The sequence below is a fragment of the Leucoraja erinacea genome, chromosome 1 (assembly GCF_028641065.1).
Source record: "Leucoraja erinacea ecotype New England chromosome 1, Leri_hhj_1, whole genome shotgun sequence".
NCBI classification, from domain to species: Eukaryota; Metazoa; Chordata; class Chondrichthyes; order Rajiformes; family Rajidae; genus Leucoraja; species Leucoraja erinaceus.
The window spans coordinates 7,242,578-7,265,829 of record NC_073377.1 but is presented as its reverse complement, the minus strand read 5'-3'; the positions used below and the strand labels follow the sequence as shown (position 1 = coordinate 7,265,829).

General features: G+C 46.8%; 1 protein-coding gene across 1 annotated transcript in view; it reads right to left on the bottom strand.

Annotated features, from left to right (window-relative positions):
• The window catches only part of rnf24 (ring finger protein 24), a 155,118-nt gene that overhangs the window by 55,863 nt on the left and 76,003 nt on the right, over positions 1 to 23,252 (bottom strand). Inside the window, exon 2 of the mRNA XM_055645571.1 lies at positions 13,066 to 13,215. Within this exon, the coding sequence (XP_055501546.1) occupies positions 13,066 to 13,208 (143 nt within the window). The 5' untranslated portion in view covers positions 13,209 to 13,215. The remainder of the gene's footprint in view (positions 1 to 13,065; positions 13,216 to 23,252) is intronic.

Here is a 23,252-nt window from a genome sequence, read left to right as displayed (position 1 = left end):
TCCTGCCTCCTCCCCATATCCCTTGGTTCCATTAGCCCTAAGAGCTAATTCTAACGCTCTCTTGAAAACATCCAGTGAATTGGCCTCGATTGCCTACTGTGGCAGAGAATTCCACAGATTCACAACTCTCTGGGTGAAAACATTTTTCCTCATCTCAGTCCTAAATGGCCTACCCCTTATTCTTAAACTGTGACCCCTGGTTCTGGACTCCCCCAACATCGGGAACATTTTTGCTGCATTAAGCCTGTCCGATCCCTTAAGAATTTTATGTTTTTATAAGATCCCCCTCATCCTTCTAAATTCCAGCGAATACAAGCCCAGTCGATCCATTCTTTCATCATATGCCAGTCCCGCCATTCCAGGAATTAACCTGGTGAACCTACGCTGCACTCCCTCAATAGCAAGAATGTCCTTCCACAAATTAGCAGACCAAAACTGCACACAATACTCCAGGTTTGGTCTCGCCAGGGCCTTGTACAATTGCAGTTGGACCTCCTTGTTCCTATACTAAAATCCTCTCGCTATGAAGGCCTACAGTATGCCATCAGGTTTCTTCACTGCCTGCTGTACCTGCAAGCTCACTTTCAGTGACTGATGTATGAGCACACCCAGGTCTCGTTGCACCTCCCCTTTTCCTAATCTGACACCATTCAGATAATAATCTGCCTTCTTGTTCTTGCCACCAAAGTGGATAACCTCATATACTATATATCCACATTATACTGCATTTGCCATGCATCTGCCCACTCACCCAACCTATTCAAGTCACCCTGCAGCCTCATAGCATCCTCCTCACAGCTCACACTGCCACCCAGCTTTGTGCCATCCGCAAACTTGGAGATGTTACATTTAATTCCCTCGTGTAAATCGTTAATATATATTGTAAATGACTGGGGTCCCAGCACTGAGCCTTGCAGCACCCCACTAGTCACTGCCTGCCATTGTGAAAAGGACCCGTTAATTCCTACTCTTTGCTTCCTGTCTGCCAACCAGTTTTCTATCCATGTCAGTACCCTGCCCCCAATACCATGTTTTTCAGACTAATCTCTTGTGAGTAACTCAGCAGGTCGTCATGGACTCGAAGGGCTAAAGGCCCGTCTCCAAGCTGTATTTCTAAAGTGGCAAAAATCTAAAAGCTAATTCCTTTTGCCTGTACATGGTCAGTGTGCTTCTGTTCCTCTGCCTGTTTGTGCGTCATCTACTGTAAGAGCTGAGAAAGCTTGCGCCAAAGTTGTAAATCAAAGCAGGATTGCTCAAGGCCAAACAACTAGTGGAGGCAAATAGATGGTTGACGTTTCAGGTCGGGACCCTGCATCAGGATCAAGGGTGGAGAGGGAAGACAGCCAGTATGAAGAGGTGAGAGGGAACGGTGCAGGAGGCGATGGGCAGATGGGAGCAAGCTCGGGATTCAGTTTAATATGAATTTATTATTGTGTAAATATAATCTTTGAATTATTAATTTAAGCAAGCCCAGTTGCTATATACCAGGCTGCTAAAAGATGTAGGTGATTAAATTGCAATATTCACCCCTCCCCTAGATACGGAAGGATTGGAGAACTGACAATCTCTTACTATGGTTAAAAACAGAAGACTCACACCAACGGAGTATCTTTCTAAGACAAAAAAAATCTTCAATTAGAAAGTCTAGGAAGGAACTGCAGATGCTGGTTTAAACCGAAGATAGACACAAAATGCTGGAGTAACTCAGGGGGACAGGCAGCATCTGTGGAGCAAAGAAAAGGGTGACATTTCGGGTTTGAGACCCGTCTTCAGATTGAAAGTCACGGGAAAGGGAAACGAGAGATATAGACGATGATGTAGAGAGATATAGAACAAGGAATTAAAGATATGCAAAAAAGTAATGATAACAAACAAACGGGCCATTGTTAGCTGTTTGTTGGGTGAAAAGGAGAAGCTGGTGCAACTTGGGTGGGAGAGGGATAGAGAGAGGGAATGCCGGGGCTACCTGAAGTGAGAGAAATCAATATTCATGCCACTCGGCTGTAAGTTGCCCAAGCGAAATATGAGATGCTGTTCCTCCAATTTGCGTTTAGCCTCACTCTGACAATAGAGGAAGGCTAGGACAGAAAGGTCAGTGTGGGAATGGGAAGGAGAATTAAAATGTTTAGCAACTGAGACATCAGGTATGTCCAGGCGGACTGAGGGAAGGTGTTCAGCGAAACGATCGCCCAGTCTACGCTTGGTCTTGAGTCAGAGTCCACATCTTGAACAACGGATACAGTAGACGAGGTTGGAGGAGGTGCAGGTGAACCTCTGCCTAACCTGAAAGGACTGTCGGGGCCCCTGGATAGAGTCTAGATATTAGGTTTAGGGACAGGTGTTGCATCTCCTGCGATTGCAGGGGTAGGTACCTGGGGAGGGAGTGGTTTGGGTGGGAAGGGATGAGTTAACCAGGGAATTAAGGAGGGAACAGTCTTTATTATTTATTTTTGACGTGTGTACCATGATACAGTGAAAAGCATGTTTTTATTTTACATGCTATCCAGTCGAATCATACCATGAGTGCAGTCATGCACGGGTTACAGAGTGGAATGATTATAGTAGACACTGGTAGGTCCACTTCTGGGGCTGCATGCAAAGAGTTGCCACGTTTTGGCCCCATCTTGTAGGGGGAATGTTGGGACAGAGGCTGGAGTGGGATTGATGGGGGTTGGGGATGGGTAAATCGGAAGGCAGGGGAGGGGAGATTAAATAGATGAAAACGGGAGGGGCTTGGATAGAGTGGATGTGGAGAGGATGTTTCCACTAGTGGGAGAGTCTAGGACTAGAGGTTATAGCCTCAGAATTAAAGGACGTTGGTTTAGGAAGGAGATGAGGAGGAATTTCTTTAGTCAGAGGGTGGTGATTCTGCGGAATTCGTCGCCACAGAGGGCTGTGGAGGCCAAGTCAGTGGATATATTTAAGGCAGAGATTTAAACCACCTCCAGTTTAAATTCCATTTGGAATATTTTGGAGGACCAAGAAACCAAGAACCCAGAAACCAAGATAGATTATTGATTAGTACGGGTGTCAGAGGTTATGGGGAGAAGGCAGGAGAATGGGTGTTAGGAGAAAGAGAGTTATATCAGCCATGATTGAGTGGCGGAGTAGACTTGATGGGCCAAATTGCCTAATTCTGCTCCTATCACTTATGATCTTATGTAGATAGAGCAAGAAACTGGTAGGTGTTAGATGTGACTGGAAGAGGAAGGGATCAGGGACTGATGGATCCAGGTGGGGGAGAGAGAGGAAATAGGAAAGTTGCACCAAATGAGAAGAAACACGCACATTCATTTCCTCTATATCCAGAGCATCGGTTCCCAGCCCCACTCTATCCCCACCTCTCTAGCAATCAGTCTGAAGAAGTGTCGCAACCCGAAACCTCACCTAGCCACGTTCCCCAGCGATGCTTCCTGATCTGCTGAGTTACTCCACCATTTCTTCCTTTGGTATAAACCAGCATCTGCTGTGACTTGTTAACCATATAACCATATAACAATTACAGCACGGAAACAGGCCATCTCGACCCTTCTAGTCCGTGCCGAACACATATTCTCCCCATGTCCCATATACCTGCGCTCAGACCATAACCCTCCATTCCCTTCCCATCCATATAACTATCCAATTTATTTTTAAATGATAAAAACGAACCTGCCTCCACCACCTTCACTGGAAGCTCATTCCACACAGCTACCACTCTCTGAGTAAAGAAGTTCCCCCTCATGTTACCCCTAAACTTCAGTCCCTTAATTCTCATGTCATGTCCCCTTGTTTGAATCTCAGTGGGAAAAGCTTTTCCACGTCAACTCTGTCTATCCCTCTCATCATTTTAAAAACCTCTATCATGTCCCCCCTTAACCTTCTGCGCTCCAAAGAATAAAGCCCCAACTTGTTCAACCTTTCTCTGTAACTTAGTTGCTGAAACCCAGGCAACATTCTAGTAAATCTCCTCTGTACTCTCTCTATTTTGTTGTCATCCTTCGTATAATTAGGCGACCACAAAATTGTACACCATACTCCAGAATTGGCCTCACCAATGCCTTGTACAATTTTAACATTACATCCCAACTTGTTATTACAGATATTGAAATGAAAATGATTGAAATGAAATTTCAATTTTATTTCATTTGTACAATTTTAACATTACATCCCAACTTGTTATTACAGATATTACGGGAATGGCGGCGTTGCCCTGTAGCTGCGGCTCGCCTGCAGTCTGTTTGTCTTGTTTTTGGTCTCTTCCTTCGGGGGGGATGCAACCTTTTCTTGACGTACCCCCCCGTCTCCGTCTCCATCTGCGCTGCCTAATGGCGGGGTTGGCGGCCTCCAACTGGGACCAACCTCGAGGCTCCGGAGCCAACGCGAGGCTGGCCGACTTCGGGGCTGTGGGGTCGTTGCGGCGGCGGCGACCCGACTTCAGAGGCTCGGCCACGGGCCCAGTGGACGACATCGTCGGGAGCCCGCAGGCCCCAGGTTGGTGACCTTTTCTCCGGAGCTTTCGTAACAACAGCTGCGTCCGCTGGACTGGAGGGCAGCAGCTTCGGCAGCTTCGACCAACCCGGGCCGCGGAGTTTGAACCGTCCCGTTCGCGGAGCTTGGATTCGGCCGCGGGACTTACTTACCATCACCCGGCGGGGTCACAACAACAGAAGCCTGGATCGCCTCAACGCAGAGGGAGAACAAGGAGGGAAGAGACAAGGACTTTAATATTTTTGCCTTCCATCACAGTGAGGAGGTGCCTGGTAGACTCACTGTGGTGGATGTTAAATTTGTGTTTGTTGTGTGTTTTGTTATTTTATTCTGTGTTATGACTGCGAGGCACGATATTTCGTTCAGACTCTGAATGACAATAAAGGATACTTTACTTTACTTCCCTGGGTCTTTCCATTTCACCACAGTGGCCTCCGCACCCGGCAGATCATCGTTCATCACTTCTACCAACGCGAATGTGATCCCACTTCCAGCCACATCTTCACACCTCCATCTCCTGTCTGCTTTCCACTGGGACCACTCTTTCCATGACTCTCTGCTCTGCTCGCCCCTCCCCCTCCCCTTCCCCCACCCCCCCCCCCTCCCATCCCCCGACACCTGGCCCTTGCAACTACTGAGGGTGCAATATGTGTCCCCTTATCAGGCACCTGAATCACCCTGCCACAACTGGAGAGCAGTCCTGAACTACTAACTACCTCATTAGTGACCCTCAGACTCTCTTTGATCGGACTTAGCCTTGTACTAAACGTTATTCCCTCACCATGTATCTATGTCACCAGGTGGCACGGTGATGTAGCGGTAGAGTTTGCAGCTGAACTGAACCGTCACCTCCTTGCTCACCAACATCCACAGACCAAAGCGGCCCTCCCAGGTGACCTCCTCCACCCTGGTCCATTGCATTTAATGGTCATGATCTGACCTCTTGAGGTCATAAGGTCATAAGCAATCGGAGCAGAATTAGGCCATTCGGCCCATCAAGTCTACTCTGCCATTCAATCATGGCTGATCAGTCTCTCCCACCTTTACCCCATTCTCCAGCCTTCTCCCCGTAACCCCTGACACACGTACCAATCAAGAATCTATCTATCCCTGCCTTAAAAATGTCCATTGATGGCCTCAGCTTTCTGTGGCAATTAATTCCACAGATTCACCACCATCTGACTAAATATATTCCTCCTCATCTCAATAGACAATAGGTGCAGGAGTAGGCCATTCGGCCCTTCAAACCAGTGATCATGGCAGATCATCCCCAATCAGTACCCCGTTCCTGCCTTCCCCCCATATCCCCTGACTCCGCTATTTTTAAGAGCCCTATCTAGCTCTCTCTTGAAAGCATCCCGAGAACCTGCCTCCACTGCTTTCTGAGGCAGAGAATTCCACAGACATAGAAATATAGAAAATAGAAAATAGGTGCAGGAGTAGGCCATTCGGCCCTTCGAGCCTGCACCGCCATTCAATATGATCATGGCTGATCATCCAACTCAGTATCCTGTACCTGCCTTCTCTCCAGACCCCCTGATCCCTTTAGCCACAAGGGCCACATCTAACTCCCTCTTAAATATAGCCAATGAACTGGCCTCAACTACCTTCTATGGCAGAGAATTCCTGAGATTCGCCACTCTCTGTGTAAAAAATGATTTTCTCATCTCGGTCCTAAAAGACTTCCCTCTTATCCTTAAACTGTGACCCCTTGTTCTGGACTTCATCACTTGTTCTGGACTTCTGGACTTAAACTGTGACCCCTTGTTCCGGAACAACAGACTCGCCACTCTCCTTCCTAAAGGAACATCCTTTAATGCTGAGGCTATAACCTCTAGTCCTAGACTCTGCCACTAGTGTAAACATCCTCTCCACATCCACTCTATCCAAGCCTTGCACTCTTCTACATTGGTGGGACCATGTGTAGACTAGGTGGCCATTTTGCAGAGTGCCTGCAACAGCCACGGTGAGATTGTAGTTGCATTCATTTCCCCTTCTCAATCCCACATTGGTTTGCTTGTCCTCAGCCTTCTCCACTGTCACAGCAGGATCAAGCGCAAACTAGAAGAGCAAAAACAAACCAGAACAACTACATGTGGTTGAGGCCACATTTGGAGTGTTGTGCGCAGCTTTGGTCACACCGTTACCGGATAGATGTTGCTCAGCTGGAAAGGGAGCAGTGAAGATTTACGAGGATGATGCCAGATCTCGAGGGGTGAGATTGAGCAGGCTAGGACTTTATTCCTTGGGGCGCAGGAGGTTGAGGGGTGATCGGATAGAGGTGTAAAAGATCATGAGAGGAATGGATCGGGTAGACTCACAGAGTCTGTTACCCAGAGTAGGGGAAATCAAGAACCAAAGGACATAGGTTTAAGGTGAGTGGGGAAACATTTAATAGGTCTTTAGGAAGGAACTGCAGATGCTGGAAAATCGAAGGTAGACAAAAGTGGTGGAGAAACTCAGCGTGTGCAGCAGCATCTATGGAGCGAAGGAAATAGGCAACGTTTCGGGCCGAAACGTTGCCTATTTCCTTCGCTCCATAGATGCTGCCGCACCCGCTGAGTTTCTCCAGCACTTTTGCCTACCAAACACTTAATAGGAACTTGAGGGGTAACTTTGTTTACACAGACGGTGGTGGGCACATGGAACACGTGTGGGCAAAGCGGTGGTTGAGGCAGGGACTATCACAACGTTTAACAAACTTGTAGACAGGTATATGGATAGGATAGGTTTAGAGGGATATGGGCCAAATGGGTTTTAATGCTGCATGGCATTGTAGGGGAATGGGGAACCAGAGAACATAGGTTTAAGGTGAGGGGAGAAATATTTAATAAGAATCGAAGAGGTACCTTTTTCACACAAAGGGTGGTGAGTGCATGGGACGAGCTGCCAGAGGAGGAAATTGAGGCTGGGACTATTGCAACGTCTGAGAAACATATCGACAGGTACATGGATTGAACAGGTTTGGAGGGATATGGGCCAAATGCAGGAAGGTGGGACTAGTGTAGATGTCGGTTGGTGTGGGCAAAACAATAGACAATAGGTGCAGGAGTAGGCCATTCGGCCCTTCGGGCCAGCACCACCATTCAATGTGATCATGGCTGATCATCCACAATCAGTACCCCGTTCCTGCCTTCTCCCCATATCCCCTGACTCCGTTACCTTTAAGAGCCCTATCAAGCTCTCTCTTGAAAGTATCCAGAGAACCGGCCTCCACCGCCCTCTGAGGCACAGAATTCCACACAATCTGAACTCTCTGTGAGGAAAAAGTGTTTCCTCGTCCCTGTTCTAAATGGCTTACCCCTTATTATTAAACTGTGGTCCCTGGTTCTGGACTCCCCAACATTAGGAACATGTTTCCTGCCTCTAGCGTGTCCATACCATTAACAATCTTATATGTTTCAATGAGATGCCGTCTCATCCTTATTAACTCCATTCTCTCACTATATGACAGTCCCGCCACCCCAGGAATTAACCTTGGGTCGAAGGGCCTGTTTCCATGCTGTGTGACCCCAACACCTCAATTTCAGTTCATGCAGCTTACAATCCAAAGGTACAAACACTGAATCTACACCCTTTGTGCATTTCCCCCCACTCCTACCAGCCCATCACATTTGCCTTTTTCCTTGTAGAAAGAAGGAACTGCAGATGCTGGTTTACAAAAGAAGACCCAAAATGCTGGAGTAACTTAGTGGGTCAGGCAGCATCTCTGGAGAACGTGGATAGATAATGTTTTGGGTTGGTACCCTTCCCAATACGTCACCTGTCCACATTCTCCAGAGAGTTGCATCTGCATTTTGTGTCTTCTTTTCTCTTCCTTTGTTCCCCATCTGCATCCGTCTCTCCCTTGGCCCCAAGAATCATTCCCCCACCCACCCCTCTCACCCTTCTCCCAGTTCCATCTACCAATCATTGCTCCATCATCCGGTTTCACCCTAGGAGCCTCTGTCTCTCCCTCTCCCCTCAACCCCTCCACCCTAGTCTCAACCACCCTTCTCCTCTTATTTGCCACCACCTATCATCTACCAGTCGCGTTGTCAACAATCCTTTACAACCACCACCCTGGCAGCGCGTTTTGTGTAAAAATAACTTGCCCTGTACATCCCCTGTAAACTTTGTACCTCTCACCTGTAGGCTGCGCCCTTTACAATTTGATTTTCTGTGCTGAGAAAAATGTTCTGACTGTCTACCTTATCCATGCCTCGCATAGTTTTATATACTTCTACCAGATCTCCCTGCAACCTCTGCTGTTCCAGAAACTCTCCCCAACCTGAGTCTATGCAACCTCTCCCTGCAGTTGAAACCCTCTAATCCAGGCGGCATTCTGGTAAACCTCCTCTGCACCCTCTCCAAAGCTTCCGCATCTTTCCTGTAATGGGTGATCACAACTGCACGCAGTACTCCAAATGTGGCCAAAGTCCTATAGAGACGTTCCGAGTCTTACAATCAATGTACCGAGCCTTATCTACCTGTCTTGACACCTTTAGAGAAATATGAATTGAAGATTCCAAGATCCCTCTGTCTGCACACCAAAGCCATTATTTTACAGTTGTACAGGACGTTGGTGAGGCCACTTTTGGAGCATTGCATTACAGTTTTGTTTAGATTTTAGTTTAGTTTACAGATACAGCACGGAAACAGGCCCTTCGGCCCACCGGGTCCGCGCCGACCAGCGATCCCCGCACATTAACACTATCCTACACACACTAGGGACAATTTTTACATTTACCAATTAACCTACAAACCTGTACGTCTTTGGAGTGCGAGAGGAAACCGAAGATCTCAGAGAAAACCCTTGCAGGTCAAGGGGAGAATGTACAAACTACGTACGGACAGCACCCGTAGTCGGGATCGAACTCGGTTCTCCGGCGCTGCATTCGCTGTAAGGCAGCGACTCTACCGCTGCGCCACCGTGACCGGCCTTTGTTTACCCTGCTATAGGAACGATGTTGTTACAATGGACATAATGTAGAGCAGACTACGAGGATGTTTCTGGGACAAGGGCTTGAGCTATAAGGTTATGCAGGCAAGGACTTTAGTCCTTGGAACACAGGAGGATGAGGGGTGAACTTATAGAGGTGTATAAGATCATGAGAGAAATAATGAGTCTTTCCCAGAACAGAGGAATCAAGAACCAGAGGACATAGGTTCCAGTTGAGAGAGGAACATTTACTAAGAACCTGAGGGTCAGCCTTGTCACAATGAGTGAGGTGGATATATGGAACGAGCTGCCAGAGGAGGCAGGTAATATAACAACATTGAACAGTTGGACAGATACATGGATAGGAAAGGTTTAGGGGGATGTGGACCAAACGTGGGCAGGGGCAACATCTTGGTTGGCAAGGCATGTTAGGCTGAAGGGCCTGTTTCCCTGCTGTGTGCGTCTATGACTCTAATTGCCAACAGCATTCGGTCCACTCTCCAGTGCGGAAACATCCTTTAGACTTTAGAGATACAGCATGGAAACAGGCCCTTCGGCCCACAGAATCCGTGCCAACCAGCAATCTTCCCATACATTAGCACTATCCTGCACACTAGGAACAATATAACAATTTTATTATACCAATGACAATTAACGTAAAAAAACTTTGGAGTGGTGGAGGATACCGGAGCACCCGGATAAAACCGATGCAGTCGCAGGGAGAATGTACAAACTGCATACAGACAGCACCCGTAGTCGGGATTGAACCTGGGTCTCCGCCTCTGGCGCTGTGAGGCAGCAACTCTACTGCTGCCCCACTATGCCACTGATTATTAGCTGAAAGTTAGACAAAGCCACCCTGTTTTATTAACACAGGCATGCATGCAAATTCATTCAAATAAGGTGACATCATTCACACAATGTTTTCTTCATCTTAGTGTTCAGAGAGCTGGAATCCTGGTAAAGCAAAGATAGATATAGATATAGATATATATATGCATTTTGTATACCATAAACTTGATAGGGTGTCTGGTCAAAATGTGTTGGAAAGAACTGCAGATGCTGGTTTAAATCGGTAGACACAAGAAGCTGGAGTAACTCAGCGGGACCAGGCAGCATCTCTGGAGAGAAGGAAAGGGTGATGTTTCGGTTTGAGGCCCTTCTTCAGAAGTGTTTTGAATTGTCATAGGTAGCGACAAAAGAAGAATAAAAGCTCTTACTTGTTGAGGCTTAACTCACATTAGATCAATACCCGGATAACATGGAATCATTTACAAAATTCAATAAATTTAATTGAATGGAGTTGCTGCCTTCCAGCGCCAGAGACCCAGGTTCGATCCCGACTATGGGCGCTGTCTGTACGGAGTTTGTACATTCTCCCGTGACCGCGAGAACTTCGGTTTACTCCCACACTCCAAAGGCGTACAGGTTTGTATGTTAATTGGCTTGGTATAAATGCAAATTGTCCCTTGTGTGTGTAGGATAGTGTTAGTGTGCGGGGATAACTGGTCGGTGCAGACCCGGTGGGCCAAAGGACCTGTATCCATGCTGGGCTTGGTCTAAACTAAACTAAAACTAAACTAAACTAATATCCGTAAATACTAATGTAAAAACACCCAAAGTCCTCATTGCATGAAAGGCAGTCCATACATCTCCATAGTTATTTAGTTCAGTTTAAGAGATACGCCGTGGATACCTTTGACCCACTGAGTCCACGCCGACCAGCGTTCACCCTATAGATTTATCCTACACACTAGAGAAAATTCACGGAAGCCAATTAACCCACAAACCTGCAGGTCTTTGTAATGTGGGAGCATCGGGGGAAAACTCACATGGTTACAGGGAGCACGTACAAAATCCGTACAGACAGTACCCACAGTCAGGATCGAATCTGGGTCTCTGCTGTTGTTAGGTGGCAACTCTACCGTTGCACCAGGGAGGGATTCTTCCTGTTACTGGCTCATTAACTTTGTGCCCGCGGATGCACTGAGGGGTTTTACAATTTCCCGCTCTGCTTTTCAGGTCGGGGATCCCGACCTCCATCCTCTCCAAAGCCTTACAGCCCATTTTCCCCTAAAGGCCCCGCTGAGCTCAGCTGCCTTCAACATCCCCACCCATTACCTACACACCCTTCATGATGGTTGCTGATTGTGGACCTCATCAGATTTTATCTGAATTTAGTTTAGTGTAGTTTAGAGACACAGCGCGGAAACAGGCCCTTCGGCCCAGCGGGTACGCGCTGATCAGCGATCGCCGCACGCTAACACTATCCGACACACACTAGGGACAATATGTAGATTTTACCAAGTCATTTTACCTACAAACCTGTACGTCTTTGGAGTGTGGGAGGAAACCGAAGAAAACCCACGCAGGACACGGGGAGAACGTACAAACTACGTACAGACAGCACCGGTCGGGATCGAACCTGGGTCTCGGGCGCTGCAAGCGTTGTAAGGCAGCAACTCAACCGCTGCACCACCGTGCCGCCCAGAATTGACAACTGCAGGCCTTGTGCTCTGTTCACTTCATGCCTCGGCTGTTCCACGCCTCCTGAACCTGCTCCAGCTCCACCACACCTCAGAATACCGCTTGGCTCCAGTTCTCATTGTTTGTGCAAAACCAACCTTCATCAGTTCAACATGAGAGTCAAGAGCATTCAACTCTCATATGTACCAAAACGGAACATTGATAGTACTACTTGCAGCGGCACCACAGGTACATACGCATCGCACTCAATTGGTAAAACAAAACACAAAAACATTCAATTAAAAAACCCCACAAATTGAGTACAAAACAAAAGCCTGAAGTCCCGAGTGGAACCAAGACAGTTTGTAGTTCCGAGTTGAGTTGGTGTTCGTAGTGTCGATAGACTGATAGGTGTGAGGAAGAACATGTTCCTTCTTCACAGTTTTCAGATGCCTCATGCCTTATTCCCGATAGCAGGAATAAAATGAGAGCATAGCCAGGGTGGTGAGGATCCTTGACCCTCTTCACAAGCAGCCGGCATCATCAAGGATCCTCACCACCCTGGCTGTACTCTCATTTCACTTCTGCCATCGGGAATAAGGCAGCGCCTCCTATAGATCCCTTCGATGGTAGGGAGATCAATTGATGGACCGGGCAGTGTCCACCACCATGAGTCAGAGAGCCATAGAGTGATACAGTGTGGAAACAGGCCCTTCGGCCCAACTTGCCCACACCGGCCAACAATGTCCCAGCTACACTAGTCCCACCTGACTGTGTTTCGTCCATATCCCTCCAAACCTGGCCCATCCATGTACCTGTCTAACTGTTTCTTAAATGTTGGGATAGTCCCAGCCTCAACTACTTCCTCTGGCAGATTGTTCCATACACCCACCACCCTTTGTATGACAACATTTTTCTTTTTGTACTCCTTCATTCATCGGTGTTGGAGTTTTCCAGGAATGAACAAGATTACAAATGACAATGATCACACTGTCCACCGTGGTCTCCTCAAAATTGCTTTCAAAATTCCCTGCTGACACCACAAAAAATCTAATTCTTTGTCCAAATGTTACCACAGGGGCCTGGTGTCAAATATTATTTGCTGAAGGTCCAGGCGAGGGTTTTAGCGTGTGTCAATGCGTGTTGTCTAGAATCGCACTCCCCCCCTCCCCCCCACCACCACCCCCCACACTGAAGCCATCCCTTACCTGATTAAGTAACAGCAGAACAGTAAGCTGAGGATGAAGACGAAGATCGCTGTCCCGAAGACCACAATGTAGATGTTGAGCGGGAGGTTCTGGAACCCGATGTTTGGCATCCTGAAGCTATACAGCTGGAAAGCTGAGCTCATGGGCAGCCTGCATGAGACGGGGAGGGAGAGGGAGAGAGGCAGAGGCAGAGGCAGAGGCAGAGGCAGAGGCAGAGGCAGAGGCAGAGGCAGAGGCAGAGGCAGAGGCAGAGGGAGAGGGAGAGGGAGAGAGAACGAAATGCATTGGTTAGTTCATAAATTCTTAAGTATAGAAACTTAGGAGCAGAATTAGGCCATTTGGCCCATCAAGTCTCCTCCGCCATTCAATCATGACTGATCTGTCTTCCCCTCTCAACCCTATTCTCCTGCCTTCTCCCCATAACTGCTGATACCCGAACTAATCTAGCATCTGTCAATTTCCACATCCATTGACAGCCTCCACAGCCGTCTGAGGCAATAAGTTCCACAGATTCACCGCCCTCTTACTAAAGAAATTCCTCCTCATTTAAAAAAATAATAAATCCTTTTATTCCAAGGCAATGGCCTCTGATCCTGGACTCTCCCACTGGTGGAACCATCCTCTCCACATCCACTCTTTCTAGGTTAGTATTTGTCAGCACTGCCTTAATCAACACTGAACTTGTCGAGCTTCACCGTTGGGATGCAGAGAGAAGATTGACCAATTGCCACCCCCTCCAATTCATATTCCACCCTGATAGATTGCTCACTGCATGTTATACTCTGACGGAGAGCTATGCTCACTCAATCAATCAATCAATCAACCTTTATTGTCATCTTGCAAAGCAACAGTTGTGCAGTGCAAAATGAGAAGATGTTTCCCAGGGAATACAGGAGATCGCACATGGAACTTAAACATTTCACACATAATAACAGTAAAAACAATCCAGTCCCTGATGAAACAGTATAAATAATTAAAAGCAGGTAGAACAGCAACATTAAAATACAGTAAAAACAGTCATTAAAATGTCCAGGGCAGCTGATTTGAGTGGCCAGTGCCAGAGTTATTAAAATGTCAGTGCAAAGCCACAGAATCAGGTGACTGTGAGTACAGAGTGACTGTTTAGCAGCCTCACAGCATGTGGTAGGAAGCTGTTTAGCAGTCTTGTAGTCTGGGCTTTGATGCTAGGGTATCTCTTGCCTGATGGCAGGAGATCCAGGTGTGTGTGGAGGGGGTGCAGTTTGTCCTTAGCTATTCTCTGAGCTTTTTTTCAGACAGCGGCTCTGGAACAGTTCTGTGGAACAAGGCCCAATGGTTCTTTATTGTCACCTGTACCAACGTACCGTGTAATTCTATTTTTGCATACAATTCAGCAAAGTATTCCTGTACATAAGCCCAATCCCAGATTCCACAAAGTGCAGAGAAATAGTCCATCGAGACAATATACAAGAGTTGCCAGGGTTTGGCATCATTTTCAGAGTTCGAATAGTTTTCTGTACGTAGGAAGGAGCTGCAGATGCTGATTCATACCGAAGATAGCGCACAATGTCCTGGAGTAACTCAGCAGGTCAGGCAGCGTCTTTGCAGAAATGGATTGGGTTGGAACCCTTCTTCAGCCTGACCGGCTGAGTTACATGAGCCCTTGCTCCTGAATACTTGCAGTTGGTTTACTACGGTTCTCACTGCCGCCGATTAGTCCTGAAGAGAAGGGGGAAGGAAGCTACTGACTCGCAGAAAGATAAAAAGCCAGAGCAGGGGCAGTGCTAGATCCACAGAGGTACACAAAAATGCTGGAGAAACTCAGCGGGTGCAGCAGCATCTATGGAGCGAAGGAAACAGGCAACGCCCGAAACGTCGCCTATTTCCGAAGGGTTTCGGCCCCATACGTTGCCTATTTCCGAAGGGGTTTTGACCCGAAACGTTGCCTATTTCCTTCGCTCCATAGATGCTGCTGCACCCGCTGAGTTTCTCCAGCTTTTTTGTGTACTTTCGATTTTCCAGCATCTGCAGTTCCTTCTTAAACACTTAGATCGACGGAGAGCAGGTCATGGCCAGCGCCAGGGCAGTGGCTGCAGCCACACCTGGTTCAGCACACAGTACACAGTCCGACACTCACCTGTCCAGGTCGGCCATTGAAGCTGCCTTGTTCTGGAGCACAGGCAACTGGTCACTGCCTCACCTCGATTCCTTTGCACAAAGGCCAGAGCAAACCTCAGCAGGCATTTATAACCCGCGCCTGGCTCCACCCTCGTCTGCCAACCACATAAACACCAAGTCTGTCTGACCTCTTTCACAAATTAACTATGACTGTGGGGTTCCACCTCTCTACATCTACATGAGTTCATAAGTGATGGGAGTAGAATTAGTTGGAAGCAGTGCAATAATCTCTGCTTTGTCGTGATCACTAGCAGCTCAAAAAGAAAACCAGCTCACCGTCCTTACGTTCAGTAAGTTCATGTCATAGGAGCAGAATTAGGACATTCGGCTCATCAAGTCTACTCCGCCATTCAATCATGGCTGATCGATCCTTCTCAACTCCATTCTCCTGCCTTCTCCCCATGACCCCTGACACTGAGAATCTATGAATCGCCACCTTAAAAATATCCATTGACTTGGCCTCCACAGCCGCCTGTGGCAAAGAATTCCACAGATTTACCACCCTCTTGACTGAAGAAATTCCTCCTCATCTCCTTTCTAAAGGTACGCCCTTTTATTCTGACGCTGTGGCCTCTGGTCTTAGATTCTCTCACAAGTGGAAACATTCTCTCCACATCCACTCTATCCAAGCCTTTCACTATTTGGTAAGTTTATATGAGGTCTCTTTCTCTGATTCCCAACTCAGATTGACAGAGGCAAGAGAGGAGATTGCAAATGTCTTGACGATGATCTTGATGCAATATTCCATATGGGGTTCAACCAAAGTCTGATAAAGCTCCATCAAGACATCCTGACTCTTATACTCAATACAATCCAATACAATACAATACCGTTCATTGTCAGTTGAACTTCAAATGAAGTTCAAACAAAATTTGGTTTCTGCAGTCATACAACAAGAAAAAAAAACAAGACACACAATTAACACAAGTTACGCAAACATCCAGCACAGTGAATCTCCTCCTCACTGTGATGGAAGGCAAAGTCATTGCCTCTCCCCTGTTTTCCATTCTTCTCCCGATGTTAAAGCCCCCGGCGGACGATGGCAAGTCCCGCGGCCGTTAAACCCGCGTGGGGCGATGTAAGACCCCACTCCGGGTCATTTTCAACCCCGCAATTCGGGCGGGAGAAGTTGCCGTTGCGGGAGCTCTGAAAAGCGGTCTCCCACCGTGAGCTCCCGATGTCACCGTCCACCGGACCTGCGGCTAGAGCCTTCGAAGCTCCGAAGTCAGGTCGCAGCCGCGCGCCACCACAGCTCTCCACGCTCCGAAGCCGGCCAGCTCCACGATGGTGAGCCTGCAAGCTCTGCAACTGGAGCCCCCAAGTCATTCCGGTCGGAGGCCGCTCCACGGTGCTGGGCCCCAACGACAACGGAGACCCAACAGGGAAACAGTCAGGTCCCCCGTACAGGAAAGAGATTTAAATGTTTCCCCCACCCCCTACATATACACAGCTGAAAACAATATATAAACTACAACCAAACTATACACTCAACAGGACAACAATAAAAGAAAGACAGACGTACTGCAGAGGCTGCTGCCTCGAGGAACCACCATATCTACCAACGCCACAACCTATGAAGGCAAGCAGACCAAAAGCCTTCTTTACCCCTCTATCTACTTCTGTTGCCATTTTAGTACAGCTTCAATAACACTCAAGAAACTTGACACAACACAGGACATAACAGACCATTTGATGGGCACTCAATCTGCAACCATCTGCTCACTCTAGCACCAATGCACAGGAGCAGCAGTTTGTGCATTTAGAGGATGCACCAGCAACTCACCAAGATTCTGCAGACAGTGCCTGCCAAACCACGCATGCTTGGTGGTTCATGTGTTCATGATCATAAGTGATAAGAGCAGAATTAGGCCATTCGGCCCATCCAGTCTACTCTGCCATTCAATCGTGGCTGATCTATCTCTCCCTCCTAACCCCATTCTCCTGCCTTCTCCCCATAACCTCTGACCCCTGTACTAATCAAGAATCTATCAATCTCCACCTTAAAAATAAACATTGGCGGCGTCCACAGCCTTCTGTGGTAATTTGAGGAAAGTTAATGGGAATATGGGGAGATTCAAGTGGGTACTAGATTAAAGCATGGGGTTTGTGGGTTGAAGGGCCTGTGTCCATGTTCTCTGACTCCTTGACCCAATGACTCAAGCTTATGTGGTTCAATGTTTCACTTCTTGGAACGGAGAGAAAGGTCCTTACTGTAACTGAACTACTTGCCATTAAACCCAAATACAATTCAGCTGGCATATTCCTGCTGGACCCCAGCTTTCTATGACATTTCCTAATTAAAGGTGGCGCAGCGGTAGAGTTTCTGCCTTACAGCACCAGAGACCCGAGTTCGTTCCTAACCATGGGCGCTGCCTGTACAGAGTTTGCACGCTCTCCCTGTGACCACGTGGGTTTCATCCGGGTGCTCCGGTTTCCTCCCACATTCCAAAGACGTGTAGGTTTGTAGGTTAATTGGCTTCTGTAAATTGTCCGTAGTGTTTGGATCGAACTAGTGCAAGGGTGATCATTGTTCTATGCGGATTCAGGAAGCCGAATGATCTGTTTCCACGCTTGTATCTCTGAACGGAACTGAAGTAAACTGGACTCGAAGGCTGTGGGAACCTTTGATAATATAAGCTTGCCATAGAGGGAGTACAGAGAAGGTTCACCAGACTGATTCCTGGGATGGCAGGACTTTCATATGAAGAAAGACTTGGATAGACTCGGCTTGTAAACGCTAGAATTTAGAAGATTGAGGGGGGATCTTATAGAAACGTACAAAATTCTTAAGGGGCTGGACAGGCTAGATGCAGGAAGATTATTCCCGATGTTGGGGAAGTCCAGAACTAGGGGTCACAGTTTAAGGATAAGAGGGAAGTCTTTTAGGACTGAGATGAGAAAATCATTTTTTACACAGAGAGTGGTGAATCTGTGGAATTCTGTGCCACAGAAGGTAGTTGAGGCCACAGTTCATTGGCTATATTTAAGAGGGAGTTAGATGTGGCCCTTGTGGCTAAAGGGATCTGGGGGTATGGAGAGAAGGCAGGGATGGGATACTGAGTTGGATGATCAGCCATGATCATATCGAATGGCGGTGCAGGCTCGAAGGGCCGAATGGCCTACTCCTGCACCTATTTTCTATGCTTCTATGATCCTAAGCTTTATGAGAGATGTAGATAGGGTAGGCAGTCAGACCTTTTTCCCAGGGTGGGAATGTCCAACACCAGAGGGCATAGCTATAAGGTGAGGGGAAAAATTTAATGGGGATGTGCGAGGCATGTTTTTTTACACAGAGAGTAGCGGGGGACTGGAACGCATTGCCTGGGGTGGTGGTGGAGGCAGATATGATAGTGGCATTTACAAGACTGTTGGATAGGCACATGAAAGTGCAGGGAATAGAAGGATATGGATCGAGAGTCAAGGGTGTTATATTGTCATATGTCCCAGATAGAACAATGACATTCTTACCTGCAGCAGCACAACAGAATATGTAAATATAGTACACTATGACAAACGAGAGAAAAAAAAGTTCAGTGTGTATATATACATATACTCACAATCACACACATATATATATACACAAATATATAGATCATATATATATATATATATATGTATATACACACACACATAGGTACACACAAAAAACACAAATAATAATAGTGAAATAATAACAATGATACTCTATGTAGTTCAGAGCTTATTTGCGGTTGTAGTGTTTAATTGCAATAACGTTAATGTGTTTAAATGCATTAGCAGCTTGTCAGTTACAGCGTTGATTACTGCTGTTTCTTTTATACAGGTAAGCTCAGGACTACAGTTGTCAGCTCAGCTGGCAACACATTATGTACAGGCAGATGAGTTTAGGTTAACTAGGTATCATGTTTTGCACAAACACTATGGGTCGAAGGGCCTGTTCCTGCCCCGTACTATTCAATGTTCCATGACTCTGTTAATGAGGACCAGGGCACGTGAAATAGATTCAGAAGGAGCAAACTGCATCGTGCAATATTAGTGGCAAATGAGTAAGCCTTAAACTTTAATGGTCTTTGTTGAGGTAACAGAATGAAGAAATCATTAACATGTTTTCAGCTATTACTAATAGAGGCCAGTGTGAGTTCAACTTGCTCTCACTCCAGCAATGTGTTGGTAGTGGAGTCAGTGAATGGAGTGAAGGGGTCCAGTGGAGTCAGAATAAAAGGACGTACCTTTTCAGAATAAAATCACTGAATGGCAACTGCAGCACCCTGCTATAACTACAGTCCTGAATGCAGTCTTTGATCGGACCTTACTGGCTCTACCTTGCACTAAACGTTATTCCCTTATCTTGTATCTACGTGACAATAACCTAAACTGAAACTAAAAAAAGGACGTACCTTTAGAAAGGAGATGAGGGGGAATTTCTAGGACTAGAGGTAATAGCCTCAGAATGAATGGACGTTCTTTTAGGAAGGAGATGAGACATTTCTTTAGTCACAGCATGGTGAATCTGGAGAATTCATTGCCACAGATGGTTGTGGAGGCCAAGTCAGTGGATATTTTTTGAAGGTGGAGATAGATAGGTTCTTGATTAGTATGGGTGTCAGGGGTTATGGGGAGAAGGCAGGAGAATGGGGTTGAGAGGGAAAGATAGGTGTCCATGATTGAAATGGCGGGGTAGGCTTGATGGGCCGAACGGCCTAATCCTGCTCCTACAATTTATGAACGTATGTACATGGGGTGCCTAATAAAAGGGCTACTGTTTCCAATATGGTGTCAAGCTTCCTGAGTATTGATGCAAGAGTCAAGGGTTTAATCGTTATATGTACCAGGCGTGGAAAAATCACAGTCTGACTTAGTAATGACCCTATAGTGAGTCATGTGCATCTCCCTCTATATTCAGACCATAATAATCTGATATCATTATTATTTTTATTATTATTATTATTGCCTGTATGACCAATACAGGGCACAGCAAGTTCACCCCCGGCCTCACCAGCAACTCCAATAATAAATAGAGGATTACTCCATCTCACCCCATAATAAAATCTTAAATAATGAATGAATGAATGAATGTTTATTGAACAAGTGTTCACATATAAGGAATTTGCCTTGGTGCTCCGCCTGCAAGTGACAACGACATACAGTGACAGTTAGGAATGACACATAAAACATTAATAATAAAACATTATTGATTAAACATGTGAATTAAGTAAAATACCAGAGCAAAAGGAGGCTACAGATTTTTGGTTATTGAGTAGAGCAACTACTCGTGGAAAATATGCTGTTTTTATGTCTGGCTGTGACGGCTTTGACAGTCCGGAGTTGCCTTCCAGAGGGAAGTGATTCGAAGAGTTTGTGGCCAGGTTGAGAGGGGTCAGAGATGATCTTGCCCGCTCGCTTCCTGGCCCTTGCAGTGTACAGTTCGTCAATGGAGGGGGAGTTTGCAGCCAATAACCTTCTCAGCTGATCGAACGATTCGCTACAACCTCCAGGTGTGGTGCTTGGTGGCTGGGCCAAACCAGACCATGATGGAGAAGGTGAGGACAGACTCTACGATGGCCGTATAGAATTGGACCATCGTTGCCTGTGGCAGATTGTGTTTCCTCAGCTGCCACAGGAAGTACATCCTCTGTTGTGCCTTTTTGACTGTGGAGTCGATGGTAGCCCCCCATTTAAGGTCCTTGGAGATGATAGTTCCCAGGAACTATCAAGACTCCACTGATGTGACTGTGTATCCTGCACATGACACAAACTGCTGCAACTGTGTGTTGGTGGTGGAATGAGTGGATGATTGTGGATGGGGTGCCCTTCAAACAGGCTGCTATGCCCTGCATGGTGTCAAACGTGGCCAGTCTAAACCATGAATAATAAATCTCATTGGAAATTAAATAAAACCCTCCAGATGCTGGAAAGCTAAAAAGTGCCAGAAGTACATGGTGGTTCAGGCAGCATCTGCGGAGAGAGAAACACAGCAAATGTCCCTTGTTCATCAGGACGGAGCAGTGGTGCAGCGGTAGAGTTTCTGCCTTATAGCACCAGAGACCCAGGTTTGATCCTGCCCATGGGTGCTGTCGGTATGCAGTTTGTACCTTCTCCCTGTGACCGCGTGGGTTTTCCCCGGGTGCTCCAGTTTCATCCCACACTCCAAAGATATACAGGTTTGTAGGTTAATTGGCTTTGGTAAAATTGGAAATTGTCCCTAGTGTGTGTAGGATCGTGTTAGTGTGCGGATCGCTGGTCGGCACGGACTCAGTGGACTGAAGGGCCTGTTTCCGCTCTGTATCTCTAAACTGAACTGAATTAAGAGGGTTCATTGGAATTATTTAGGATAATAGAGGTTGATTAAAACATTAACTCCATTTCTCGCTCCCACAAATGCTGCCTGACCTGCTGAGGATTTCCAGCAGTAACAACATTCAGTTGCTCACTCCTTGGTGTTGATCTTATCCCGGTCAGCGTTTAATAGTCACTCCCTTCATCTACCAACATGCGCAAGAAATCGCAGAGTTGTGGACGCAGCCCAGACCATCACGCAAACCAACTTCCCTTCCATTGACTCCTCGTATCTACCTCGCCAAGGCCACCAACATAATCAAGGACCCGTCTCAATCTGGCCACTCCCCCTTCTCCCCTCTCCCCGTCGGGCAAGAGGTTCAGAAATTTGGGAAAAAAAACCCCCCACCAGATTCAGAAACAGTTTCTTTCCAACCGTCATCAGGAAACTGAATCATGCAATCACTAACTAGAGAGCGCTCCTGGGCTACCATCGGAGACCCTCCGCCTATCTTTTATCCATCTTTACTGGACTATATAGTCATAGCCATACAGCATGGAAACAGGCCCTTTGACCCAACTTGCCCACGCCGACCAACATATCCCATCTAAACTATTCCCACCACAACTATTCCCATTTGGCCCATATCACTCTAAACCCACCCTGTTCATGTACCTCTCTATATGTTTCTTAAACATTGCAAACATTTAAACTCTTGCACTATAGGTCACAAGGTCATAAGGAGTAGGAGTAGAATTAGGCCATTTGGCCCATCAAGTCTACTCCGCCATTCATTCGTGGCTGATCTATCTCTCCCTCCTAACCCCATTCTCCTGCCGTCTCCCCATAACCTCTGACATCTGTACTAATCAAGAATCTCGCTATCTCAGCCTTAAAAATATCCACTGACTTGGCCTCCACAGCCTTCTGTAGCAAATAATTCCACAGATTCACCGCCCTCTGACTAAAGACATTTCTCCTCATCTCCTTCCTATAAGAACATCCTTTAATTCCGAGGCTATGACCTTTCGTCCTAGACTCTCCCACTAATGAAAACATCCTATACATGATTGCCATCCTATACATGATTGCCCTTGTACATTGATCTGTACACTGTAGACGGCTCGATTGTAATCATGTACTGTCTTTCCGCTGACTGGATAGCAGGCAACAAAATGCTTTCCACTGTATCTTGGTACCACGCGACAATAAACTAAAATAAACCATGCAACAGCCACCACTCGTAGCCACCTGCTTTATTCATTACGTATGATGAATGTTTCTCTGTGAATTACAGTGTTGAGCAACTGCAGCAGAAATTACGACACAATTATTCATTAGTCACTGAAAGCATGAGGAAGGAGGCAAAACTAACCGGCAGACCTGCCGCCCAACAATCCAGATGGCTTTGTTTGTCGGCTGATGGGCATCTTAGCAATGCTGATTGCAGGGGTTTCCTGTTCCAAATTTTACAGATGAAATGTGTAGGAAGGAACTGCAGATGCTGGTTTAAATCAGTATGAGACACAGGCGCTGGTCAGACTCAACCATGGTCCGTTAACATAAAAAGATAGAAACATAAAAATTAGGTGCAGGAGTAGGCCATTCAGCCCTTCGAGCCTGCACCGCCATTCAATATGATCATGGCTGATCATCCAACTTAGTATCCCGTACCTGCCTTCTCTCCTTACCCCCATTTAGCCACAAGGGGCACATCTAACTCCCTCTTAAAGATTTCCCCCTAATCCTTAAACTGTGACCCCTGATATTGAAA